General features: G+C 41.5%; 3 protein-coding genes across 5 annotated transcripts; 1 reads left to right on the top strand and 2 right to left on the bottom strand.

Moving 5' to 3' along the window:
• Positions 1-465: 465 nt before the first annotated feature.
• On the bottom strand, positions 466-2,463 carry hexim1 (HEXIM P-TEFb complex subunit 1). Its single transcript, XM_017693107.2, has 2 exons — positions 2,297-2,463; positions 466-2,028 (listed from the first exon to the last, which is right to left on the bottom strand). The coding sequence occupies exon 2, from the start codon at positions 2,010-2,012 to the stop codon at positions 1,032-1,034; it is 981 nt and encodes a 326-aa protein (XP_017548596.1). The 5' UTR covers positions 2,013-2,028; positions 2,297-2,463; the 3' UTR covers positions 466-1,031.
• Positions 2,464-3,277: 814 nt separating this feature from the next.
• Positions 3,278-13,121, bottom strand: acbd4 (acyl-CoA binding domain containing 4). Of its 2 annotated transcripts, XM_017693177.2 has the most exons (11): positions 12,660-13,121; positions 12,197-12,364; positions 11,816-11,936; positions 10,798-10,882; positions 10,434-10,554; positions 10,081-10,227; positions 8,241-8,329; positions 7,938-8,082; positions 7,044-7,249; positions 5,160-5,213; positions 3,278-5,025 (listed from the first exon to the last, which is right to left on the bottom strand). In XM_017693177.2, the coding sequence occupies exons 1-11, from the start codon at positions 12,805-12,807 to the stop codon at positions 4,894-4,896; spliced, it is 1,416 nt and encodes a 471-aa protein (XP_017548666.1). In that variant the 5' UTR covers positions 12,808-13,121; the 3' UTR covers positions 3,278-4,893. The 2 variants fall into 2 exon arrangements, with proteins under 2 accessions (XP_017548666.1, XP_017548667.1); XM_017693178.2 differs by lacking the exon at positions 10,081-10,227 and having other exon boundaries at positions 12,660-13,015.
• LOC119264999 (1-phosphatidylinositol 4,5-bisphosphate phosphodiesterase delta-3-A-like) lies at positions 12,899-19,863 on the top strand. 2 transcript variants are annotated; one of them, XM_037544209.1, is made up of 3 exons: positions 12,899-12,971; positions 13,658-13,977; positions 19,422-19,863. In XM_037544209.1, exons 2-3 carry the CDS (start codon positions 13,881-13,883, stop codon positions 19,673-19,675), a joined length of 351 nt encoding a protein of 116 aa, XP_037400106.1. In that variant the 5' UTR covers positions 12,899-12,971; positions 13,658-13,880; the 3' UTR covers positions 19,676-19,863. The 2 variants fall into 2 exon arrangements, 1 of the variants encoding a protein (XP_037400106.1); XR_005131320.1 differs by lacking the exons at positions 12,899-12,971; positions 19,422-19,863 and adding an exon at positions 14,221-14,622 and having other exon boundaries at positions 13,521-13,977.
• Positions 19,864-20,247: the final 384 nt, after the last annotated feature.

The following is a 20,247-nucleotide window of genomic DNA, read 5'->3' as shown; positions in this document are numbered from 1 at the left end:
TTATGATCCTGCTTGAGCGTCTTGGTAATAGGAGACAAAGGAAGTACCACAATTCAGATAAATGGAAGTCATACACTTACAAACCCATTGGGAATGAACACCAGCCTGAGATAGACGACATGCATGTGGCTCAGGGCATGATCAAATGACAGCACCTGATTCTCGACATGACTGGGATTTCAAAGCCTGTAGCTTCATAACTAGATTGCAGTGTATTTGCTCAGTTGCTGGTTTAGTCGAGCGTCCGACTCCTTGCCTAAATAAATATGCAGTAATAAGGGAGAAAGTGGCACTGAAGGTATAAAGGTCAAGGACAACTCCGTTTAAATATGAAGTCATGATCAATTTAAAGACTCCAGTTGTCTGATCTTTTGTGCCGAACCATGAAGACCAAGAAGCGAGTTAAAAGGGGGAAACGTTACTTTGCTGTACTCCCTATAACTTAACCAGACAGATCAAAACAAATGACTTTGAATAATTTAATCGACACCACATTTGGAGGAAAAAATTCCACAGTTTTATTACATACTGCCTTGGTCATGCATTAACAAGAGGAAGCAGAAATATCAGGTGCACCAGCAGCAAAACAACCAAAAAAGCTCGTTTTTTCCTGGACTGATCGACACGAAAAGCGCTCAGACATTCAGTAAGTGGGTTTTATGATGAACTTTCACAAACCTTTCAGCAGTCCGAGAGAGAAATCGCATCTGTTCCTCACGTCAACTATCAACTATGGAAGCAAAGCAGTCGAGTGTTTTCGTTTCAAACTCAATAACGCGTGGAAAAAAATATACCTAACCTATGTTACAACGAACTGACCAACTTTATAGGACCGCACGTACAACTGTAATATTAAAAATTCTGGTAAGTAAAGAAAATTACGTCCTTTTTTTGTTTTTTGCTGTCAGGCTGAAAAGCGCATCACATTAAAGCTACCGCAGCTTACAGTTAAGACAATAAGTCGGAGAATGAGTGGACGATTAAAAACAAACCAAACATATCCACGTTTTTTTCTCTTCTTTTCTCGTCTGTCACTGGTTTTCTCTCTCGGGCTCAGGCTCTGCTGCTCTGGAGCCGTTCAGTCCCTGCTGTTGGTTCAGCAGCAGCTCTCCGTTCAGCGCCCTCAGTCTCTCCACCTCGCTCTCCAGCTGGCGCACGCGCTGCAGCGCGCTCTCGATTCCGCCGCCGCAGTCCCCCGCGCTCCTGCGCGCGCGCCGCTCCAGTCGGTTATTTTCCTCCTCCAGGCGCGACATGCACTTCTCCAGCTCCAGGTACTCCCTGACCAGCTCCTGCTTGGACATGTTCTGCAGCGTCTCCACATGGTAGCGCTCGTACGTCTCGGAAAAGTCCCGCTGCAGAAACTCGCCGCCTCCTCCCGCGTGGCCCGGCCGCCCCATGCCGTCGCTCCCCTCGCCTTCCTCCTCCTCCAGCACCGCCTCGTCCTCGTCGTCGGCAGCCTCGAAGTGCTCCTCCTCGCTCGCCGTGTCCTCGAAGCGGCCGCAGAGCTCCGTGTTGAGGTCCGGTTCCTCTCGGTCGTGCTCCTCCATCAGAAACTGCGTGGTGTTGTACGGCGCCACGGGGAGACCCTTGGCGAACATCTCCGCTCTGACCCGCGACGCCCGCGCCGTCTCCCGCTCGTCCAGCTCCTTCTTCTCCTCCCAGGTCAGCTTGAAGTACGGCTTCCAGCGCCTCTTCTTTTTCGACGGTCGCCGCCTGTGTTTTCTCTTACCCGGTAAGCCGTGAGAGGTGGCTCCGGGGCAGCCCGGTTGACCCTTGTTCTGCGGGCCCCTTGAGGTGTTCTCCGCCAGGAGGCCATCGTCGCCCGCAGCGTCACCGGCTTTGGGCTCAGGGTCGCTCCTCTCCCGTCCGCGATCTGCAGACAACAATCCCGGACAGACCTCCAGCTGACTCCGCTGCACTTGCTTCTCCGAGACGGCACTTTTCTGCTTGTCATCTCTCTGCCGCCCCCTGTCGTCAGCCTCCGGCGCAGCGTCGCTTTTAATGAGCTCCATAACTGTACACTCCCACCTGAAGGAGAGACACAAGTTTGTGATCAGTGATGAAAAAGGGCGCACTACCTTCTTTAAACACTCGAAGATCAGAACAGGAGAACAGAAAACACGAGGAGGATGGAAACTCCGTATATAAAGGCGTTATGCGTTTAAAAAATACAAACTTACAGAAGAGGCGGTTTCCAAAAAGTGAACGTTAACTTACCATTAGTATTTAAATCAAAACTATCTGATACGTCAACAACTAATTCTGGGGAGTGGGAGGCGTTAGGAAACGAACTTACCGTTTATTTCGAGTCCACTGTTTCGGTTGTTACTCTACTTAAAAAGGCTGTTAAATGTTAACTCTTTCCGTTCCGTCTAAGACTAGCTTGGTTTCTTGACAGGACCGAGCACATTTCCACCCGCTGGAAACTCCTTTTCGCTTCTGCTACGGAGTGGACGGGAGCTAGTGAATTTATCACCTCCCCACGTAAAAAGCGCATGCGGCGAGTCCTCATTTTTTCTCTGCTTTTTGGGACTTGAAGTTCATTTCTCCATTGGCCTATAACGGCGAGTCCCGCTTACAAACTACCATTCCCACAATTCATCGATTGTTTTCAGTCCCGATCGAGGTACGCCCACTCGAGGACCTCATTGGTACAGAAGTTTTTTCTACCCTCGCTACCCCGCAGAAGTTTTCTGATTGGACGTTTTCTGTGTCAATCAACAAGAAAGCTGTCCCGGTCACTCTAGTGGACGTTACCATCGGCTCTGATATGGGGATGGCGGTCCTATTTATAGTGCCTAAAGATTAAACATTTCAGCAATTAGAATCGAAATAGTGAAATTAAATGTAAACGTACAATAGTAAAAATTCATAGAAGAAAACAATACCTCATAATTTTGACAGTTTCTAGAATTACCGTTCACTCGAAAAACATGATCTTACCTTGCGCCTTTGGTGGGATTGAACGCTCTTCGTCCACAAAGTAGTCCTTCTTCACTGTAGTGATTAGCCATTGAGTGCGTCGGTAACGTCTGTGTCCGTGGAGTTGACGAACGTTCATTTTTCCCCCAGGCCAAGTCGATTTACACGTCGAAAATGAGACGTTACTTCTCACAAATCAGCAAACGTTTATTAAGCGTGTTTTTAACAGTACTTGCTCTGAATGTGAAGTGAATGAGGGGTGTTCGCTGTTCTGCTTGCTTTGCTAGTTAGCCAGTGGAGTTTAGCTCCGCGAGCTTCACCCAGTCGGGCAGATAGATAATACTTCAAAACCATGTTTATTTCAGGAGAACTTTAATAAAAAACATTTTGCTGCGTTTCACATATGAACGGATATTCAAACAGTATCCGGCTACAAACCATCCTTTTTGAGGAAGATCTCTCCAGCCAGCTGGTTCAGCTAACGTTAGGTTAAGGAGCTACGCGGGCTTCTAGCAAGCTCGCTGTCTGTAACTCATTTTGTACACATCAATTTGTTTCAAATAATTTATGAATACATCTGCAAAGCACGACACACCAAGCAGGAATGAAATAGGACATTTTTAGACATGTTGTGCACTAAACCGAGTCGTCCGTTCCTTGCTAGGGAAGTTAAGCTAACGTTTGCTGGCTAGCTGCATAACATCTGCACATTCATAACAAAAAACGCCAAGGCCTTTTTCGGTGGGATCTGGCGTCCAAGAAAACTATCCTGTTCATCATTTTGTGGTCGTTTCATGGGTACGGGGCCAAAAATATGCTGAATTAGGTCGCTGAGGGCGCATTTTCACATTAAATGTATCAAAACAACTTCCAACCTTTAGCTAAGCTACATGTCTGTGTTAGCAGTGAGGGTATTTACAAGTTGAACTGCACGCCACAGAATTGTTGTTCGACTAAAAAAGGAGGGCGTAATAACACGGGTATTTGTGATTAATAAACGCGGCCTTAGCCAGCGAATAAAGTGAATAATATAGCTCAAAACTCCCCTCAGATGATACAGCATGGTAATGTGAGAGTGACCCAGATGATAGCAGACAATACACTGAAATGATCCATTGATATCTCCTGAATAAAATACTCAAGAGTTCATAGCAGCCTAAGGGGACGTGTTTGCATGGATTTGAAGAGATGTTGCAATGCAAAAAACTGCGCTTTCTCCAAGACACGTAGAAACTTAATGCTAAAAGAAAGGTGACAAGGAGCAGAGCAAAACTCCAGGACTTGCTCCCTCATCAAAGTCATGCAGCTGAGTGCCTCGATGCATTCCCTTTGCTTGCTCCTTTTTTGTGTTTACTCCAAGTATTGGTGGACCAACAGGCTTTATTTTACGTTACATTATATTCGTTGGATGTAAGTACATTCTTCTGAATTAGTTCAACAAACTGTGCAAGGCAGTATTATATATTCTCTTGAACACCTTTTCTCATTAGTGTTTATCTCTGTAGGCCTGCAGTAAAGTGGAGGCCATACAAGTCATTTAAGGCTTTCTTGATGAAGTACTCTTGGATGACTCTTACACACAGATTACATTCATTTTGTCCCATTTGAACAGAAATATCTGCCATACAAGATAAAATCTGTTACTAGAAAGGCTACAGTCTGGCACTAATACTTTTAAAGGAACACATATATCATCTATTATTGAATGAGTGACACAGACTTATACATCCCATCTCTGTTCAACAAAAAAAAGACAAATCTGAAATGGATTAGTTTCAACAATCAACAGCCATTCTTTTCCTTCTGAGAGTAGCTATGAAGATTGATATTAGCCTTTCTTCATTATAGATGAGAACATACAACCCCATTTGCAGGACTTACCCCTTTATCTTTAACCTTGGGTTCACATTTAAAAAATACTATATTGATCATTCTGTAACAGGGATGTAGCGTTCCCTGCTCAAGACAGATTTATATGACAGATATATGAGGTTTTTTCTTCTTCCGCCTGAGCAAGAACACCATTCCCTGAGCGATGAAAGGCCAGACCAAGAGGAGAAGCAGCGTTCGGCCAGATACGTCAAATGGCCACCATCTTTCTGCCTGTGGACACAAGGGGGATGTCTTAAACATTGCCGTGTGAATGCCCTTTGTTGTTCATATGAAAAAATGTTTAACATATTATTTTTCCTTTTTAAATGTCTTGACTTGCTACTTTATCACTACTTCAGCCTTACCTCAGTCTGTTGAGCTGTGAATTGCATATGAGATCTCCACTGTGAATTTTGGGCCTTAGAAGTATTAAAAGAAGAAAAAGAAGGATGGGGGATGGTCATAAACAAGTAAGACGTGTCCTTATTATCTACAGTTTAAGTCCCAGTCATACAATTTTCTAATGGTAATCAAAATGGCAACAATCAGGAGGAAAGCAAACACTCAGTGTGAACATCCTCCGAACACAATCTGTCTCAGTTAACACATACGATATATGCTGAGCAGCCGCTTCATTAAGTACACCTTCTGCTATCTCCACTCACTGTCCATTTAATCAGCTTCACTTACCATGCAGGTAAATTTTGTAGTTCTACAATTACAGAGTGTAGGTCTGTTTCTCTGCATACTTTGTTAGCCCCCTTTTGCCCTGTTCTTCAGTGGTCACCACCTACCCAGGACCACCACAGAGCAGGTATTATTTGGGTGGTGGATCATTCTAAGCATGGCAATGACACCGATGTGTTGGTGGTGTGTTATTGTGTTTTACATTGGTGCTAGAGAATCAGACTGACACTCCTACCATGTTGGTTCCACCTTGTAAATGTAAAGTGAGAGACAGTAGCTGATCTGTTGCTGCACAGTTTGCGCTGGTCATCCTCTACTCCACCAATGGTCACAGGACGCTGCCCACAGGACACTGTTGGCTGAATACTTTTGGTTGGTGGACTACTCTCAGTCCAGCAGGGACACTGAGGTTTTTAAAAACTCCAGCAGCACTGCTGTGTCTGATCCACTTGTACCAGCACAACACCCACTAACACATCACCAACATGTCAGTGTCACTGCAGTGCTGAGAATGATCCACAACTCCAAAAAAATTCTCTGTGGGGTCCTGAGCACTAAAGAACAGGGTAAATGGGGGGCTAATAAAGTATGCAGAGAAACTGGACTACGGTCCGTAACTGTAGAGCTACAAAGTGCTCCTATATAGCAAGTGGAACTGATACAGTAGAGTGTAGATACAAAAAGGTGTACTTAATGAAGTGGCTAGTCAGCTTTTACAAATCATCACTGCTGACAGGACAAACCTTCTTTTTTGTTTATTTACATTGTTTCAAAATGCCTATTACCCTTTACATTGTTCCCTTGAAGGGACCAACAGAAATGGTCCAAAAGTATTGGGAAAAGATCTTTTCTATTTACTTAAATTCTATTTACTTTCTATTTTTGGATATACAAGGTTTTGTCCCATCAGTGATAATATACACAATATATAAGCTTAACATGTACATTGCTTGCTCTGGGGCTAGACCACTGACCTAAACGTCATGTGTCAAAGACAAAGGTTAAGAAGGTATTTTATTCAGTAATTGCACTGTAATAATCCTTGAGCTTGTAGTCATGGTCAAAGATAACAAATTGATGGCTTATTTACTGACTATCAGAATTAGATATAAAAATGTTAGAAATAATATAAGGATTCTCTATTTAATACAAAACTTAAAGCTTTGATATAGAGCATTTGCTCTTGAGTACCACCCTACAGTCAGATAATGTGGATGTACTGTTCAATTACACTTCCCCAGAGGTGTGAATCCCACATAGTGTCACATTAATTTAAAAATCACAGACATCAGACATCCCTGTTTCTCTAATGCACCATATTTTTAAACAGTGGGTAGGCTTTTTATCTGACTTGATACAAGAGCTTAATTTGTTCTCAAAGGACTGGAAGCATGTACTTTGCAACACTGAGGATAGCATCAATAACCTTCAATTTCAGATCCTGTAATCCATGTTTATTAACATTATTCAATTATTTGTATGGCTTTTTTGATCTGTTTTGATCATAATTATTCACTGTGTATATTCACTGCCTTTGTCTATGGTTATAAGCTGGCTCTTACATTAGCTGCAGCCAGACCCTCAACCACCTCCAGCCGCTCCATCACACTCTGCATGTCTTCTCTGAGCCTGCGCAGGGCCAGCACGATCTGCTGCTGCACCTGAGTGCAATCCTGAAGTCTATCAGTGTTTCCATCATCTCCTCCTCCTCCTTCTGCGCCTGAGGCTGGCCGCCCCACTCGTCTGCCACTGCTGTATGGGATACCCCCTGGGTATATCACAGCACAAAACATATGCACCAAAAGTCTAAATCTCAGATCTCCTAACAATTTGATCCTATTATGATTCTTCAGGAAATTTTTTTTTCCCAGGAGATATTTCTGAAGAGATTAGATTTAAAATAATCTACAAAGGAAAATAAATAAAAAACATGCAACATCTGAAAGACCACAAACACTATCACCATAAAATAAACAATACATAAAACTTTTGTTTTTGAGAGAGGGGAGAAAATAAAGCTCTGCTTGGGAAAAAATCCACAAGTGTTTCTGTCTATCCTTCCACTGTAAAAAGACAGCTCAATGCTGTGGGTATGAAAGGATCCATGGCTGTCCAGACCTGAACATCACTGATTGTGTTGCATGGATTACTTGGATCATGAGAAGCAAAAAATTTAACTAACTGATAACTAAACTTTGGAGTTAAGGAAACATATCCCTGCAGATATCCCCAAAAAACTGAAAACAAGTCTCTAGAAAAATGGTAATAAAAGGTAAAGGACTGGCACACCCAATACTGATATTACTCCTGATCCTGAAAAATGAATAAAGTACTTAATGGTGGTTGTACTGGAAATTAACTAAATGGTGGTCTCTGACTTGTACACAGTACTGTATTAAGACCAGGTATGTAAAAGGTGACTCCCCGCACCTTCTGTTCATCTTCATATAACTTACCAGGAGGTTCTCTCCATCCATGCCTCATCCCCTCTCTTCCTGGGTCCCTCCTTCTCATTGGGAGGCCACGCCCATCCCCAGTCCCCTCTCCACCCTGCCCGGCGCCTATCTGAGTCACCTGGGAGATGGGTCTGTAGTCTTGTCCCTGGACACCAGTGGGCTCTGTTAGTGCATGCCTATTTTGGTCGCCTTATGGCCCAGCAACTGGCTGTTTGTATGGTGCAAATAATGCACAGTGAGCTAGTCAGATCTAACAATAGCATGTGCTGGTGTTGCCAAGGAGCCAATCTTTGAGGTTCATACCTTAATGTTGTCCAGCTGCTCCACAGAGTCGCAGAAGATTTCACTTTCTGAGTCACTAGTTAGCACCACAACCTCTGACGCAGCCAAGTCTACACATATGTAGAAGGTGCATCAGTCTTCCTTAACATTCAGTAAATGATAAAAGCAGGTGTTTGAGGTTCATCACATGGATGCCATGCCTGCTAAAAGCAAGCTTCAAGATATTGCATCATCAAACGTATAATATCAAATGTATCAAGCTTTCAGAGTCCCTTGCGTCATTATGTTAAAGAGATCAATAAACGTCTATCCAGCGTCAAGAGTCTGTTGCTCACTTTTACTTTTAAAGTAGATTCTGTTAGAATACTCACCGCCAGTATTGTGCTCAGGCCCAAACAGTCCCCATGCAAACACACTGAAAACCGCAGGCAAAACTAACTAACTCTGATGTTTCTTTTGGTCAGACAGTACATTTGGCCTCCACAGATTCATTTTTAAAGCTGATTAGTCAATGACAATCTTATGAAAAAGAAGCAGACACAGCAATGCATCATTTACTTAAACACAATAGTGCTCATTAATATCCATAAGATCCATGTTTTTCTGATAGACTGAAGTCCACTACAGGGAGCACTGGGGGTGATGTAGCTTCTATTATTCATTACACCATAAAAGAAGGAATCGCACAGTTGGATTGGTGACTGTAGTACTAGTCTCTCTAACCAAGCTGCCCCCCCACCCTAATCATCATATAGAGGCTGTCATTAGATAGTGTTTAGCTACTGCAGTGATAGCTTCTTGGTACAAGCTTATTTAATGTCTTACTTTGTTTAAGTCTTTATTTCATAAAGTGGTTTTAACAAACTACCAAGCTTGAGAGCTATTCAGCTTTTTGTGTGTAGCTGAGAGTTGTCACCTTATTTATTTGGGACAGAACCTGCAGGTATCTGTAACATAAAATAACTGGACACAAGCTGCCTCTTTAGCGAAATTAATTCGCCCTGTCATAACCTCGGCATACAGCAATGTCAGCTAGCTAGGTAACTGCTGCAGTCTGACCTGTCCCTCACCCAAATGGTCCCCCAGTAGCTAATTTTTTTAGAGCAGCTAATGAAAGCTACCTAGCATATTATAAATAGCAACTGTTTGGAAAGTAAGAAACCTTTACATTGCAATTGCAATTTCTTAGTAATTATTGAAAATGTTTTTCTATCCATTTCATTTATGACAACCACATAAGCAGCAAAAGTTTGCACATCAACACACAAAGTATATGTGCCATAACTTTTGCACAGGTCACTTCTATGATTTTTTTTTTCCACCATGTTAAATTTAGTAACTAAACAGTACTTGTGCATTAAAACGTGCAGAAGTGTGTTCTCTGTAGAGGGTGTTTTAACTTTTTTTTTTCCACAACAAAATGTAAACAAGGGCTCCCAAACTTTTGCATATGACTGTGGGCAATCACATGTGTGATTTTAGCCAATGGAAATGGATCTATGTCAGCCTGACAGGGGGACTACCATGACCACCACACTAGAACTTGTGCCAGTGCAGTGACAGGGCAGAGTAAGAGGAAACAGCAGAAGGCATAATTGCTTATTTAGTCAAGTAACTGGACAATAATTAATAGTCATTGATTAAAAACATAACCTTTAGTTGCATTATAAAATAAAGATTAGTTACAGTCCCAGTGCACAATAACCTTTTGTTGTATACAGTTTTAAGCATTAGTGATTCAGGCTGTAATAGAATAAAGTCAGTGATCATCTGACACTCAGGCTAAAATTTGATGGTGATGTATATACAAAAAAACTTTAATTAGGACTGTACATAAACTTAACTTTGCATTAAAGTTTACCTGCACTTTCAATCTGAGGGTCACTGTTAGACACAAGCTCAAGATCCAGTTCTAGCTCTTGTACTTGCTCTTGGGCTGTTTCCTCTTGCAGCACACCACTGTCCCCCTCTTCAGCGAAACTAGCAGCCAGTTCATTAGCATTTATCGCTGACAAATCAAGAAAGAGTTTGCCATGTGTTTTCTTATTTATCTTAATATAAAGGACATAAACATATACATTACTTTTCTGTGAGTAATGTTTATGTAAAAAGCATTTATCACACAAAATGTCTATTAATACCAGTAAAATACTTTTTTTTTCAGTATGACAACTGCAAAAATAAAATACATGTAGCCCTCTCAGACAAACTCACCTGGTCTCAGAGTCAGTAGTGCCTCAGGTGGTCTGGGCATGTCATGAATGACACGGTAGAGTGGCTCAAAATAGTGGTAAAACGAGGCAGTCTTCTCATTTATGGGCATACTGTCTATAACCTTATAATGAGAATACGTTAATTAAACAATTTTGCCAAAGCAAATTCACAAGAAAAGGAGCATAAATCAATGTTTTCAGAAATCCTTCATTTACAAGACCAGAGTTTAGTCAGGTGTGTTTCACCAAGGAAGTCACCAACAGTTCAAAATGTGCGTTTTAGAACGATCAGCTACAGGGTTGTCTCTCTCAGATTTTATACTGTGAAAGTAACGGATTTCAAAAAAGTCTGACACAGTAAATACCTCCTGTGCGACTTTCTTCATCTCATCAACATAAGCAGCCATGGCATTCTCACGACTCATGTCTCCAAGCCGGTTCCAGGCATCCCTGAAACGATAAGCCAGAACTCATAAGACTCAGTCTTACCCTGATGATTGCCCCTCGCAACGTAATTTGTAGATCGTCGTTTAGCTTTTGTGACTGTTATGAAAGAAATCTGCATGTTCTACATACATTTGACACAAATTTGATTATGTGAAAATGAAATCAACTGCTGTCGAAATGTGGCTCTCTTTTCACATTGCAATAACTCTTAGATCTGATTGGCCTATAGAAATTAAATATTTCATCTGTCAGTTTGTTGAATAATATGGATGCTTGTTTCTGCCAATTGAAAAAATATATATAGCATGTTAGAATCCTCAATTATGACTTAAGATCTCATAATAATGACTTAATGTCCCATATTAATAAGAATATTTTCTCATTATTACGAGATGCTAAGTCCTAATTGATATAGTAAGTCATAATTTAGCGAAACTTTCTCCATACTATTCATTTTTATAAGATAGCAAGACAGTATGAGACAGGATATCACAATTATGACAAAGTATCTTGTTATTACAGGATAGGCATTCATAATACTGAGATACTGAGTCATAATTATGAGATACGATCTTAAATCGGCAGCCTATTCCTGGCAAGAATGTACCAAGGTGTAATGTTTAAATTGATAAACACTACAGTCAGTTAGCACTTCTCTGTGTGAGCAGACCCTTGTTCACTGTGCATGTTCATTAGCACTGCAGTTTGCTACATCACACATAATCATCTGGTACCAGTGAATCTTTATGAGTATAAATAAAGGAACGTGGTATCAGACCGATACCTGTGAACACTATTGGTACCGTTGCGTCCCTACTAAAAACCTAAGGCATGAGCATCTGAAAGGCACACCTGTGGGCAGGAGGTTCTGTTCTTCCTTTAGGGAAGTGGAGCTACAACCATGGTATTAACAATCACAAACACCACAACACTCACCACTTGTAGCGGCCAACGGGGTCCCAGAAGCCGGGCCGGGAAACTTTGCAGGGGCCACACACAGACTGTTTGTACAGACCATAGAAGCGCAGCATCACTTCATAGGAAGGCCTGTAGGAACCTGGTCATCACATTGAGAACATTAAAGCTGAATAAAACGCTAGGTATACATGCTTTAAAGGCACACCCAGGCCAAAATAATGTAATAATCGCTACAGTTGTTGTAAACATGCTTACACAAAGATCATATAAAATCCTAAATTCTTTTAAAACAGTGAGAACGAGGAATATAATGCTGCACTGCAGAACACATTACATAACATGACACAGGCCAGAATGCCCCTTTAGGAACTGCTATTTACTGCATGTAGTGATACTTGCCGTTTTTGGGCAGGTTATGAATGACATCCACTGCTGCCTGAAAGCGTCTCTGACAGTCTTCTCCTTCAGTCTGAGCTGTGGTGGCTCTCTGTGTCTGCATGGTGTTTATTGCTGGAGGGCTGTAAGGCCCAAGGCTCATTTCAGAAGAATTCAGTTCAATGAGGCGAGCTGTAAGTGAAGGTAGCTTTGTGGTACCAAGAAATATAGTCATTCGTCCATAACATTAAATTCAGCTAGCCGCGTTATTATTCATTTATCAGACAGCGCTGGCACCGTCAGCCTGGGAACACAGCCAGGGTCACTGTCACCGAACTGTGCATGAAGAATACAAAAAACCTGCAGAGACGTTAAGAAAACCGGCGTTGGCCTGCGAATTTCTCTCTTCGGTCGTCTAAGCTGACGTTACAAATCCAGCTGTCAGACTGTGCGCGGTGGGCAGAGTCCACCGAGTCCACTCACTCACCTCTCACCTGCTGTCCTCCTGTCCGACCGCACAGCGCACGCTCGACTCGCTTAGCGGTACAAAGAGCCCATGACAAGAAGCTGAGCAGACTGTCCGAGTGACAGAAGAGCCAGACTGACAGAGAAACGGACAAGCCAGCACCGCTCATCAGAGAACGAGAGCGGCCAGCACTACTGTTTATATCTGCTTTCTGAAATAAACTACTGTGAGTTGAGTTCCGGCTCCTGTCACGTGACGGAGTCGAAGCTCCCGAGAGAAGAAGAAAAAATCAGCGACTCTGCGGTTCAGATTACAGTCTCACACCGCCGAGGGGTAAACTCGCTCTATAACACAGACATAGACTCGCTCTATAACACAGACATAGACTCGCTCTATAACACAGACAGCGGACAGATTTTATGAACGGTATGTTAGCACTGCTTGTGGAGCCTGTTGACATTTAAAATAGACGAAAGGCCAAACTCCACTAATAAATACTGAATTCATGATTTCACGGAATGTATCACCGTCTCGATGTATTTTGTTATCAGTGTGTGGCTGTGAAGTTTTTTCTGAAGCACATTTCCGTGTATTTTTTTAATATATATATAGAGAGCGCTATGATGACGATGATGAAGTTGGCCGCTAGAGGGCAGCATTGTAACATATCTTTAAGTCGTCCCTGTATGAAGCTGCTTTCTACAGCGCTGTGCTTTGACTGAGCAAAGCCGATCCTGCCGTAGAGTTTTAATAAATTCACAGATAAGAATCAAATCAGGTTTGAGTTTCTGTTTTTATTCCTTACATTTCTGAACAGCTGTTTTCTTCGCTGTAAGGCAGCCAACAGAATACTGTATAAATTAGGTCACCCAGCACGTTTGAAGCAGCCAAGATATGACTGGGTTTATCCGCTGATGTGGGGGGCTGAGGGAAAGAGAATGGGGGACGGGGGCTGTAGCCCGGATACAGCAGCAGCAGCAGCATTGAGCAGCATCACTGACTGAGGCGCTCTGTTTCAGCTAAAGCTCAGAGAGCAGAGCTGGTGAGGGTCGTAAAGAAAGAGAGGGAGAGAAAGCCCCTCCTGCTGCCATGCTGAGCTGTGAGCAGGCCCAGGCCCTCCCTCAGTCCAGATAAATTACCAGCAGTGGCCAAAGAGGAAAAAATCAGTGCTGCTCTCAGTCTCGACGCGTTTATGAGGAGATTTCCTACAGAGAGAAAGACGAGGAGGAAAAGCGCTCGAAGATGCTGGGCAGTGAAAAGAAGAGCAAACCTGCAGAAAAGAAGAAGAACGGAGCTGGGATGTCCCAACACAAGACAGACGACCCCCTGGTTAATTTAGGTAAATCTAACGTCCAGGCAGCTGCACATGGCTCTCGGTGTAATGGGTGAAGTGACTGTTCTGATTACCACGTATTACTGTTATCAGTAGTGGTGTTAGTGGTAATATTATTACAATAATTATTATTAGCATTATTAGGGGTGTATTGACACACGTATTTCGAGGTTCCTTTATATTTTTGGTTCTGAGGTCAAAATTCAATTATTTTATATTTCATGTATTAAAATAATCTTCATTCTTCAGAACTCGATATGTGATACACAAACTGGTTTGGCTCAGAAGCATGCACAGCAATGGAGCTAAAAACAATACAAGAAAAAGATCAGAAGCACTCAGATGCCAAGTTTTGATGACTGCGGCTTCCATGTAAGACAGTAAATGAGAGACCCCTGGATAGGACCACTGAAACTATGTACTGTTTTAAAGATTTGTCCATACTGTACTTAAAACGGCATTTCATTATCATTATTATTATTAGGCCTTAGTTATATTGTAAGGTAGTCTCCTCTGACATATCATAGCCTGTTTTACCTAATCTGTAATTCTAAAATAATATAATATCAGTGCAGATCTGTTAATGTGACTTTTTCACTGCCACTGTGGAAATATGTTGAGTGTAACGCTGCTGCTGGAATAAAATCTCTGAAATTGTAACTTTACAGTGTTGTAAAGCTTTTTCTGTGTCCATGAAGAGAGTTCAGGAGAGGAGGGTTTGCAGGGATGATGTCTTTTTTTGAATAGTGTGCTGTCTACCCACAACAACCCAGTCTGACCAACAGGTCTTAATGCAGTAATTTAGAAAGGCATTAAACTCCTTGGGCATCTAGTTCCTATCACCACCACTGTGAAAATATGACTTTGTTTACCTCTTAATGATTCTTAAAGATATTTTGAAAAGTCATTGGAATGCCCCTTAAACTTTGAATTGAGGTTACTGACAAGATTTTTTTTAAACATTAAAAAAGAACAAAACTGAGATACAAAGTTTTGTTCCGACAGCAACGATAAGCATGTGGAATGTGGTTATGGGCTGCCAGCTGGCTCTAAAGAATTCACATGAGCAGAACTGAACATGTGGAAGATTAATTAAAACATAGATTATACCATATAAGATTGCAGTGATTACAGCACAGAAATTAAAATGCATTTGTTTAATTTATTTAACTGTCAGAATATTTTCTTTCTAATAAATCATTATCATAATACTCAAAGTAGTTTTTAGTGATCTAGCATTTTGTCACTACATCACATGAGGCCAAGCCAATTTACTCGACCGTTTTCACACTAGCCATGAATTGTAATTTCCGCTTGTTTTGGAGGTCCCTCTGTAGTATTATAGATGATATTATATCATATATCATATTATATATTATATTGTAATATATTTCTCTGGAAATTTGGAAGATTTACAAAAAAAAAAAGTGAAGTGAATTTTCAGCTTCCTAGGTGAACAAGGAAGTCAACATTTATTAGCTGCACAATGTTATTGGAATCATACTGGTATCAGCTGGAATTTGCTTAAAAACGATTTTAAACGGATATTTGACGTTGCATGTTTTGTATTCTGGAAAATAGAACATACAGGTGACACTGGGCTAATAATGCTATAATTAGGTTTAATGTTATATTTCTATATAATGTTAAAGGTTAATGTTATATTTCTCTATGATGCTAATCCAGGTAGATGTAGAACCAGTTTCTGCATTGTATAAATTATATATCAGGATTGGTATCAACAAGTAAGTACATGGAAAATATTGGCCTACAATTACCAAATCAGTCGTTTTTGTTTTCACTGCAGGGGGTTCTCATCCCCGCCCTACACCCCTTAGCTCTTACTAGCAGGTCGACTCAGTGTCACTACCTAGAGAACAGTGTCCTAGTCCCAAAATGCTACAGATTTTGGCTTTTTGTCACTCCCAACCTGTCTCCTGACTTCTGCTCGCTCATACATTTGTTTTGATCATCTACACTTGTGTCAGCAGAGCATCAGTTAGCCAGAATCAAACCTGCGCTGAGGTGTGTAACATAACATTGAGTTAGCTGATCAGGCAACAGATTAAAACACCACAGAACTGGTTTAATTTTTCCTTTCTGCCCGTCAGCACCGGTTGTTCATATTCAGTCCTTCTGGTTTGAATCGCTGTCATCTAAACTATTGTTGGTCCTATATAACTGAACGTGCACTTTGGTGCAGGACTGTAACTATGGTCAAAGTTTTAGTGAGGTCCATGTTACAAAAATGTGACCAACATCTCATAGTGAATAAACTACTTGTCAAATAGGAGCATTAATGCAACCATATCTCTTTCTTCTTCTTTTTTTAACCAAATCATTGCTCCTTTTTACCCATCCATTACCATTATACAACTTTTCCTTTCATGTATTCCTTCCCCATCCCTCCATTTCTCCATAAACTACTGCTACTGTTCCATAAACTGATTTGACTCCAGTTATCCTGTTTATCATGTAACTATTTATTTATGTTTATTTTGAAAAAAAAAAAAAACAGCTGTAAATACGTGCTGACCGCTACACTAAATGAAGTGATAGTTTCAAATTAATTGTATTTCATTTACCTCTCTCTCTCTCTCTCTGTATGTTATGTGTAGGCAACACAGTACAGCTTTCATTTCTCATCTAATCGCTAATGTTGCCGACTACGGAGCCTGTAGCCTAAACTGAGCCGCTACTACAACTAGACTAAGGCATGCTGATTTAGCGAGAGGGTTCTGACTGCACAGCCGCAGATTTTCACCCGCAGTTTCACTTCAGCAGGTTCGGGCCAGTGGAAGGCATGCGCAGTAGGACCAGGCGACTGTGCCATTAGCGTCCCTCTGCTATTTGAGCCAGTAGCTGGTTCAAACAGGCAGGGATGTTTGTGCTGGTTGTGTGTGTCGCCACGCATATTTGAATTCAGGAAGGGACATCGCTGCTAATATACAAATCACCATTGGTAACCGGTTAAACCATAAGCCAACAGTGCAAAACCATCAAAAACCGAAATAAAAACTTAAAGGTTTCTACAAACAATATTTAATTTATATTCAATGTCCGGTACACATTTTGTACACATGAGTGTCCTTTGGGGTCGATTTGACGCCTGGCTATTATAGCTATAAACATATATAATATATATAAAACATATGAAATAGCATTTCGCACTTTTTTTTGGTCTGGATGACATTGAGAAGACAATAATATGCAACTTTATAATCTTCAAAAAACTTCCCACTGCTTTAGGATTTTGAACTTTCTGTACATGTCTCAAAGCTGTAAATGCCAACAACAGCTAATATTAATTACTAATATCATGAATTTGTGGTGTTTCAATACTTCCCCTGTCAATTATGTTTTTTAAACATACACTATATGGACAAACGTTTTGGGACCTGTACACATTACACCTATAGGAGCTTTTATGACCTCCCATTGCCCCCACCCCCCACCCCCCTTTGCAGTTATAACACTTTCCACTCTTCTGAGAATATTTTGTACAAGATTTTGGAGTTTCTGTGGGAATTTTTGTCCAATCGTCCAGCATTCTCAATCTCGGTTCTAGTTTATCCCAAAGGTGTTAAAATGGAGTTAAGGAAAGGGCTCTGTGTGGGCCAGTCAGGTTCTTCAACACCAAACTTGGGCCCTGCTTTTTGCACTGGGGCACAGTCATACTGGAACAGAAAAGGGCCTTCCCATTTGGAAACACATAATTGTGTAAAATGTCTTAGTATGCTGAAGCATCCAAATTTCCCCTCACTGGAACTAAGGGGCTTAGGCCAACCCCTGAAAAACAACAACACAGCATTATCCCTTCTCCACCAAACTTTACGCTTAGCACAATGCATTCAGGCAAGTAATGCTCTCCTGGCATTCGCCAAAACCAGACTCGTCTGTCAGACTGCCAGAGAGAGAAGCGTGATTCATCACTACACAGAATGTGTTTCCTCTGCTCCAGAGTCCAGTAGCAGAGTGCAGCCGCTCGGCAATGGAAACCCATGCTGTGAGGCTCTCGGCGCATGGTTTTTGTGCTCATTGTTAATGCCAGAGGAGGTTTGGAACTCTGCAGTTATTGAGTTGCAGAGCGTTGGTGACTTTTATGAACTATGCGCCTCAGCACTCAGTGACCCTGCTCTGCAACTTTGCATCGTCTGCCACTTCGAGACTGAAATGATGTGGTTCCTAAATGCTTCCACTTTTTAATAATACCACTCACAGCTGATCATCAGTTTCGACTTTTTGCACTGAACACACCTGAATTCAATGATAAAGAGGCATGGCTCGCTCTTGTGTACAGCTTGTGTATCGGTGAGGCTCTCAAGAGTAACAGCTTTCCACTTTGTTGTTTTTGTTAGTATGCTGCTGGTTGATTTATCCACGGGTCTTCCCTAAGCACAATCCAGCATAGTTTGCCAAAGATGTTGCTTTAAAAGTTATTTAAAAGCAGTATTTGAGTGAGGGAACTACAGTCAAATGCTCTTTCATAGTAACATACATCACACAGTCTTACACTACCATGAAGAGTTTGTAGGGTACGATTTAAACTATGAACTAGGGACTATTTGATGCGAATCCAGTGTGTACTTGAACTGGGCCAAGCTGCAGATAAAGAAAGGACTATTGTTATGAAAACAGATGAGATGTTGAGGAATTTAACTTGGATATTGCTTGACTGGACAGCAGTGCAACCTTCTGAGGCTGCAGTGTGAGGGCTTCTTTCAGAAATATACCTCCTTATTATAGCTGTTTAAACACCCCATTACCCAGATCTACTGGCCTCAGCACCATCTATCATTCCAGGCCTGGTCGATCTGTAGCACATTTGTATCCCACTCTACCCTGCAAACTGCACTGAATATTGTAATTACAGGCCATGATGGGGTGGAAAAAGCATACCAGTATGTCCTTGGGGTTGGGTTGAATTAAATAAATATGAGCAAATATCAGGGAATTTCCTGTGGTACAAGTTGTACCCATTAGAGCAGGACAAGACATCTTCTCTATTCATTATACTTCATTAAGTTATATTTAAGTTAAACAACTGTTTTTGAATAGTTAACACACAGGCAGCAAATATGGGACATTTAAGTAATTTGTGATGAATGTGCTTGGGGTGTCTCTTGAAGAATTTAGAATGCAGTAAGCAAATACAGAGGTGTACACAGATTATAAGTGAGACAATCACTGATCTTCCATCTGACCAACTTCAATTTATCAGTGTGTTTTAGCATTTGAACACCATTTTTCAGTGTTTGTTCACTGAACACCTAAATCAATGAGGTGATTAATGTAAGTCTTTGTTGGAGTTTGTAAACTCATTTGTTTACTTATCTCTTTGTAATTACTACAAAATAATTTGTAGTTATTTTTTCAGTTTTGCCTGTTTTGCTCTCATTTTTTTTACTGTACTTGTACAACTCTTTTCTTGATTTCTCTCTCCCTCACAGTCTCAGTGATGGATGTGGTGTCCTTGCAAGAGGGCTGTCAGTCAGAGTGCAGGCTCGCCAGCTCTCTGCAAGAGGAGCAGTGTTTGACAATTTTGTTTAAAGGTGGACGGAAGTCTTTGGACCTGCAGTGCAAAAGCAGGCAGGAAGCACAGCATTGGGCCTGTGGCATCCGCACCCTGCAAGAGAGAATAATGAACATAAGCCAGGCTCAGAAACTCAACCAATATCCTTCAGTAGCACTCATCCTGACATAGCACTCATTCAGCCATAACATTGTGGGTTTCTATAACCATCTATACATACAGCATGGTGCAAAAGTCAGAGACAGCCCTTTATTTATTTCATTTACAGTCAAAAGTATTAAGTACATTTTTCCAGGAGATATGACTGAGAACATTAGACACAATCCACCTACATGAGGGTGAAAGTTAAATAAATAAAAACCAACAGTTTGCTGTTGTAGATGTTTAAAACCATGGAAAAATATGACTCCTAACAATGCAAGACCCGGTAGACCATCAAAACTGTCCCTAGGGCTGCACGATAAATCATGTTTTTATAATTATCTCTGTGTGAGTTTCCACAATAAACACACTGTGAGAGTGGTGGGGACAGAACAGATCTAATAACTTTATACACCCAATGCCAGAGAGGCGTCATTCTATTACCAGTGGCGTGCCTAATCTCACATCCTGTCCTGATCTTACTCCCTCTGCAGCCAGCTGCACCATCTGAATGCAAGTTCAATCGTAAGTTGGGGTGTAAAGTCCATCCTAAACCTTACATTAAGAGTAGTTAGTTTAAAACCAGCGGCACACAGAATTTA

The sequence above is a fragment of the Pygocentrus nattereri genome, chromosome 13 (genome assembly GCF_015220715.1).
Source record: "Pygocentrus nattereri isolate fPygNat1 chromosome 13, fPygNat1.pri, whole genome shotgun sequence".
Taxonomy (NCBI): Eukaryota; Metazoa; Chordata; class Actinopteri; order Characiformes; family Serrasalmidae; genus Pygocentrus; species Pygocentrus nattereri.
This window is presented reverse-complemented; position numbering and strand designations above follow the sequence as displayed.

What these genes read in the sequence shown, in the direction of transcription:
- hexim1 (XM_017693107.2), bottom strand. Translation starts at nt 2,012, where the DNA reads ATGGAGCTCATTAAAAGCGACGCTGCGCCGGAGGCTGACGACAGGGGG.
- acbd4 (XM_017693177.2), bottom strand. Translation starts at nt 12,807, where the DNA reads ATGAGCGGTGCTGGCTTGTCCGTTTCTCTGTCAGTCTGGCTCTTCTGT. An exon ending in TCATAACCTGCCCAAAAACG is followed by an intron (nt 11,937 to 12,196) that starts GCAAGTATCACT and finishes TGTGATGACCAG; the next exon opens with GTTCCTACAGGCCTTCCTAT. An exon ending in TCACAGCTCAACAGACTGAG is followed by an intron (nt 5,026 to 5,159) that starts GTAAGGCTGAAG and finishes TTGTGTCCACAG; the next exon opens with GCAGAAAGATGGTGGCCATT.
- LOC119264999 (XM_037544209.1), top strand. Translation starts at nt 13,881, where the DNA reads ATGCTGGGCAGTGAAAAGAAGAGCAAACCTGCAGAAAAGAAGAAGAAC. An exon ending in CGACCCCCTGGTTAATTTAG is followed by an intron (nt 13,978 to 19,421) that starts GTAAATCTAACG and finishes TCTCCCTCACAG; the next exon opens with TCTCAGTGATGGATGTGGTG.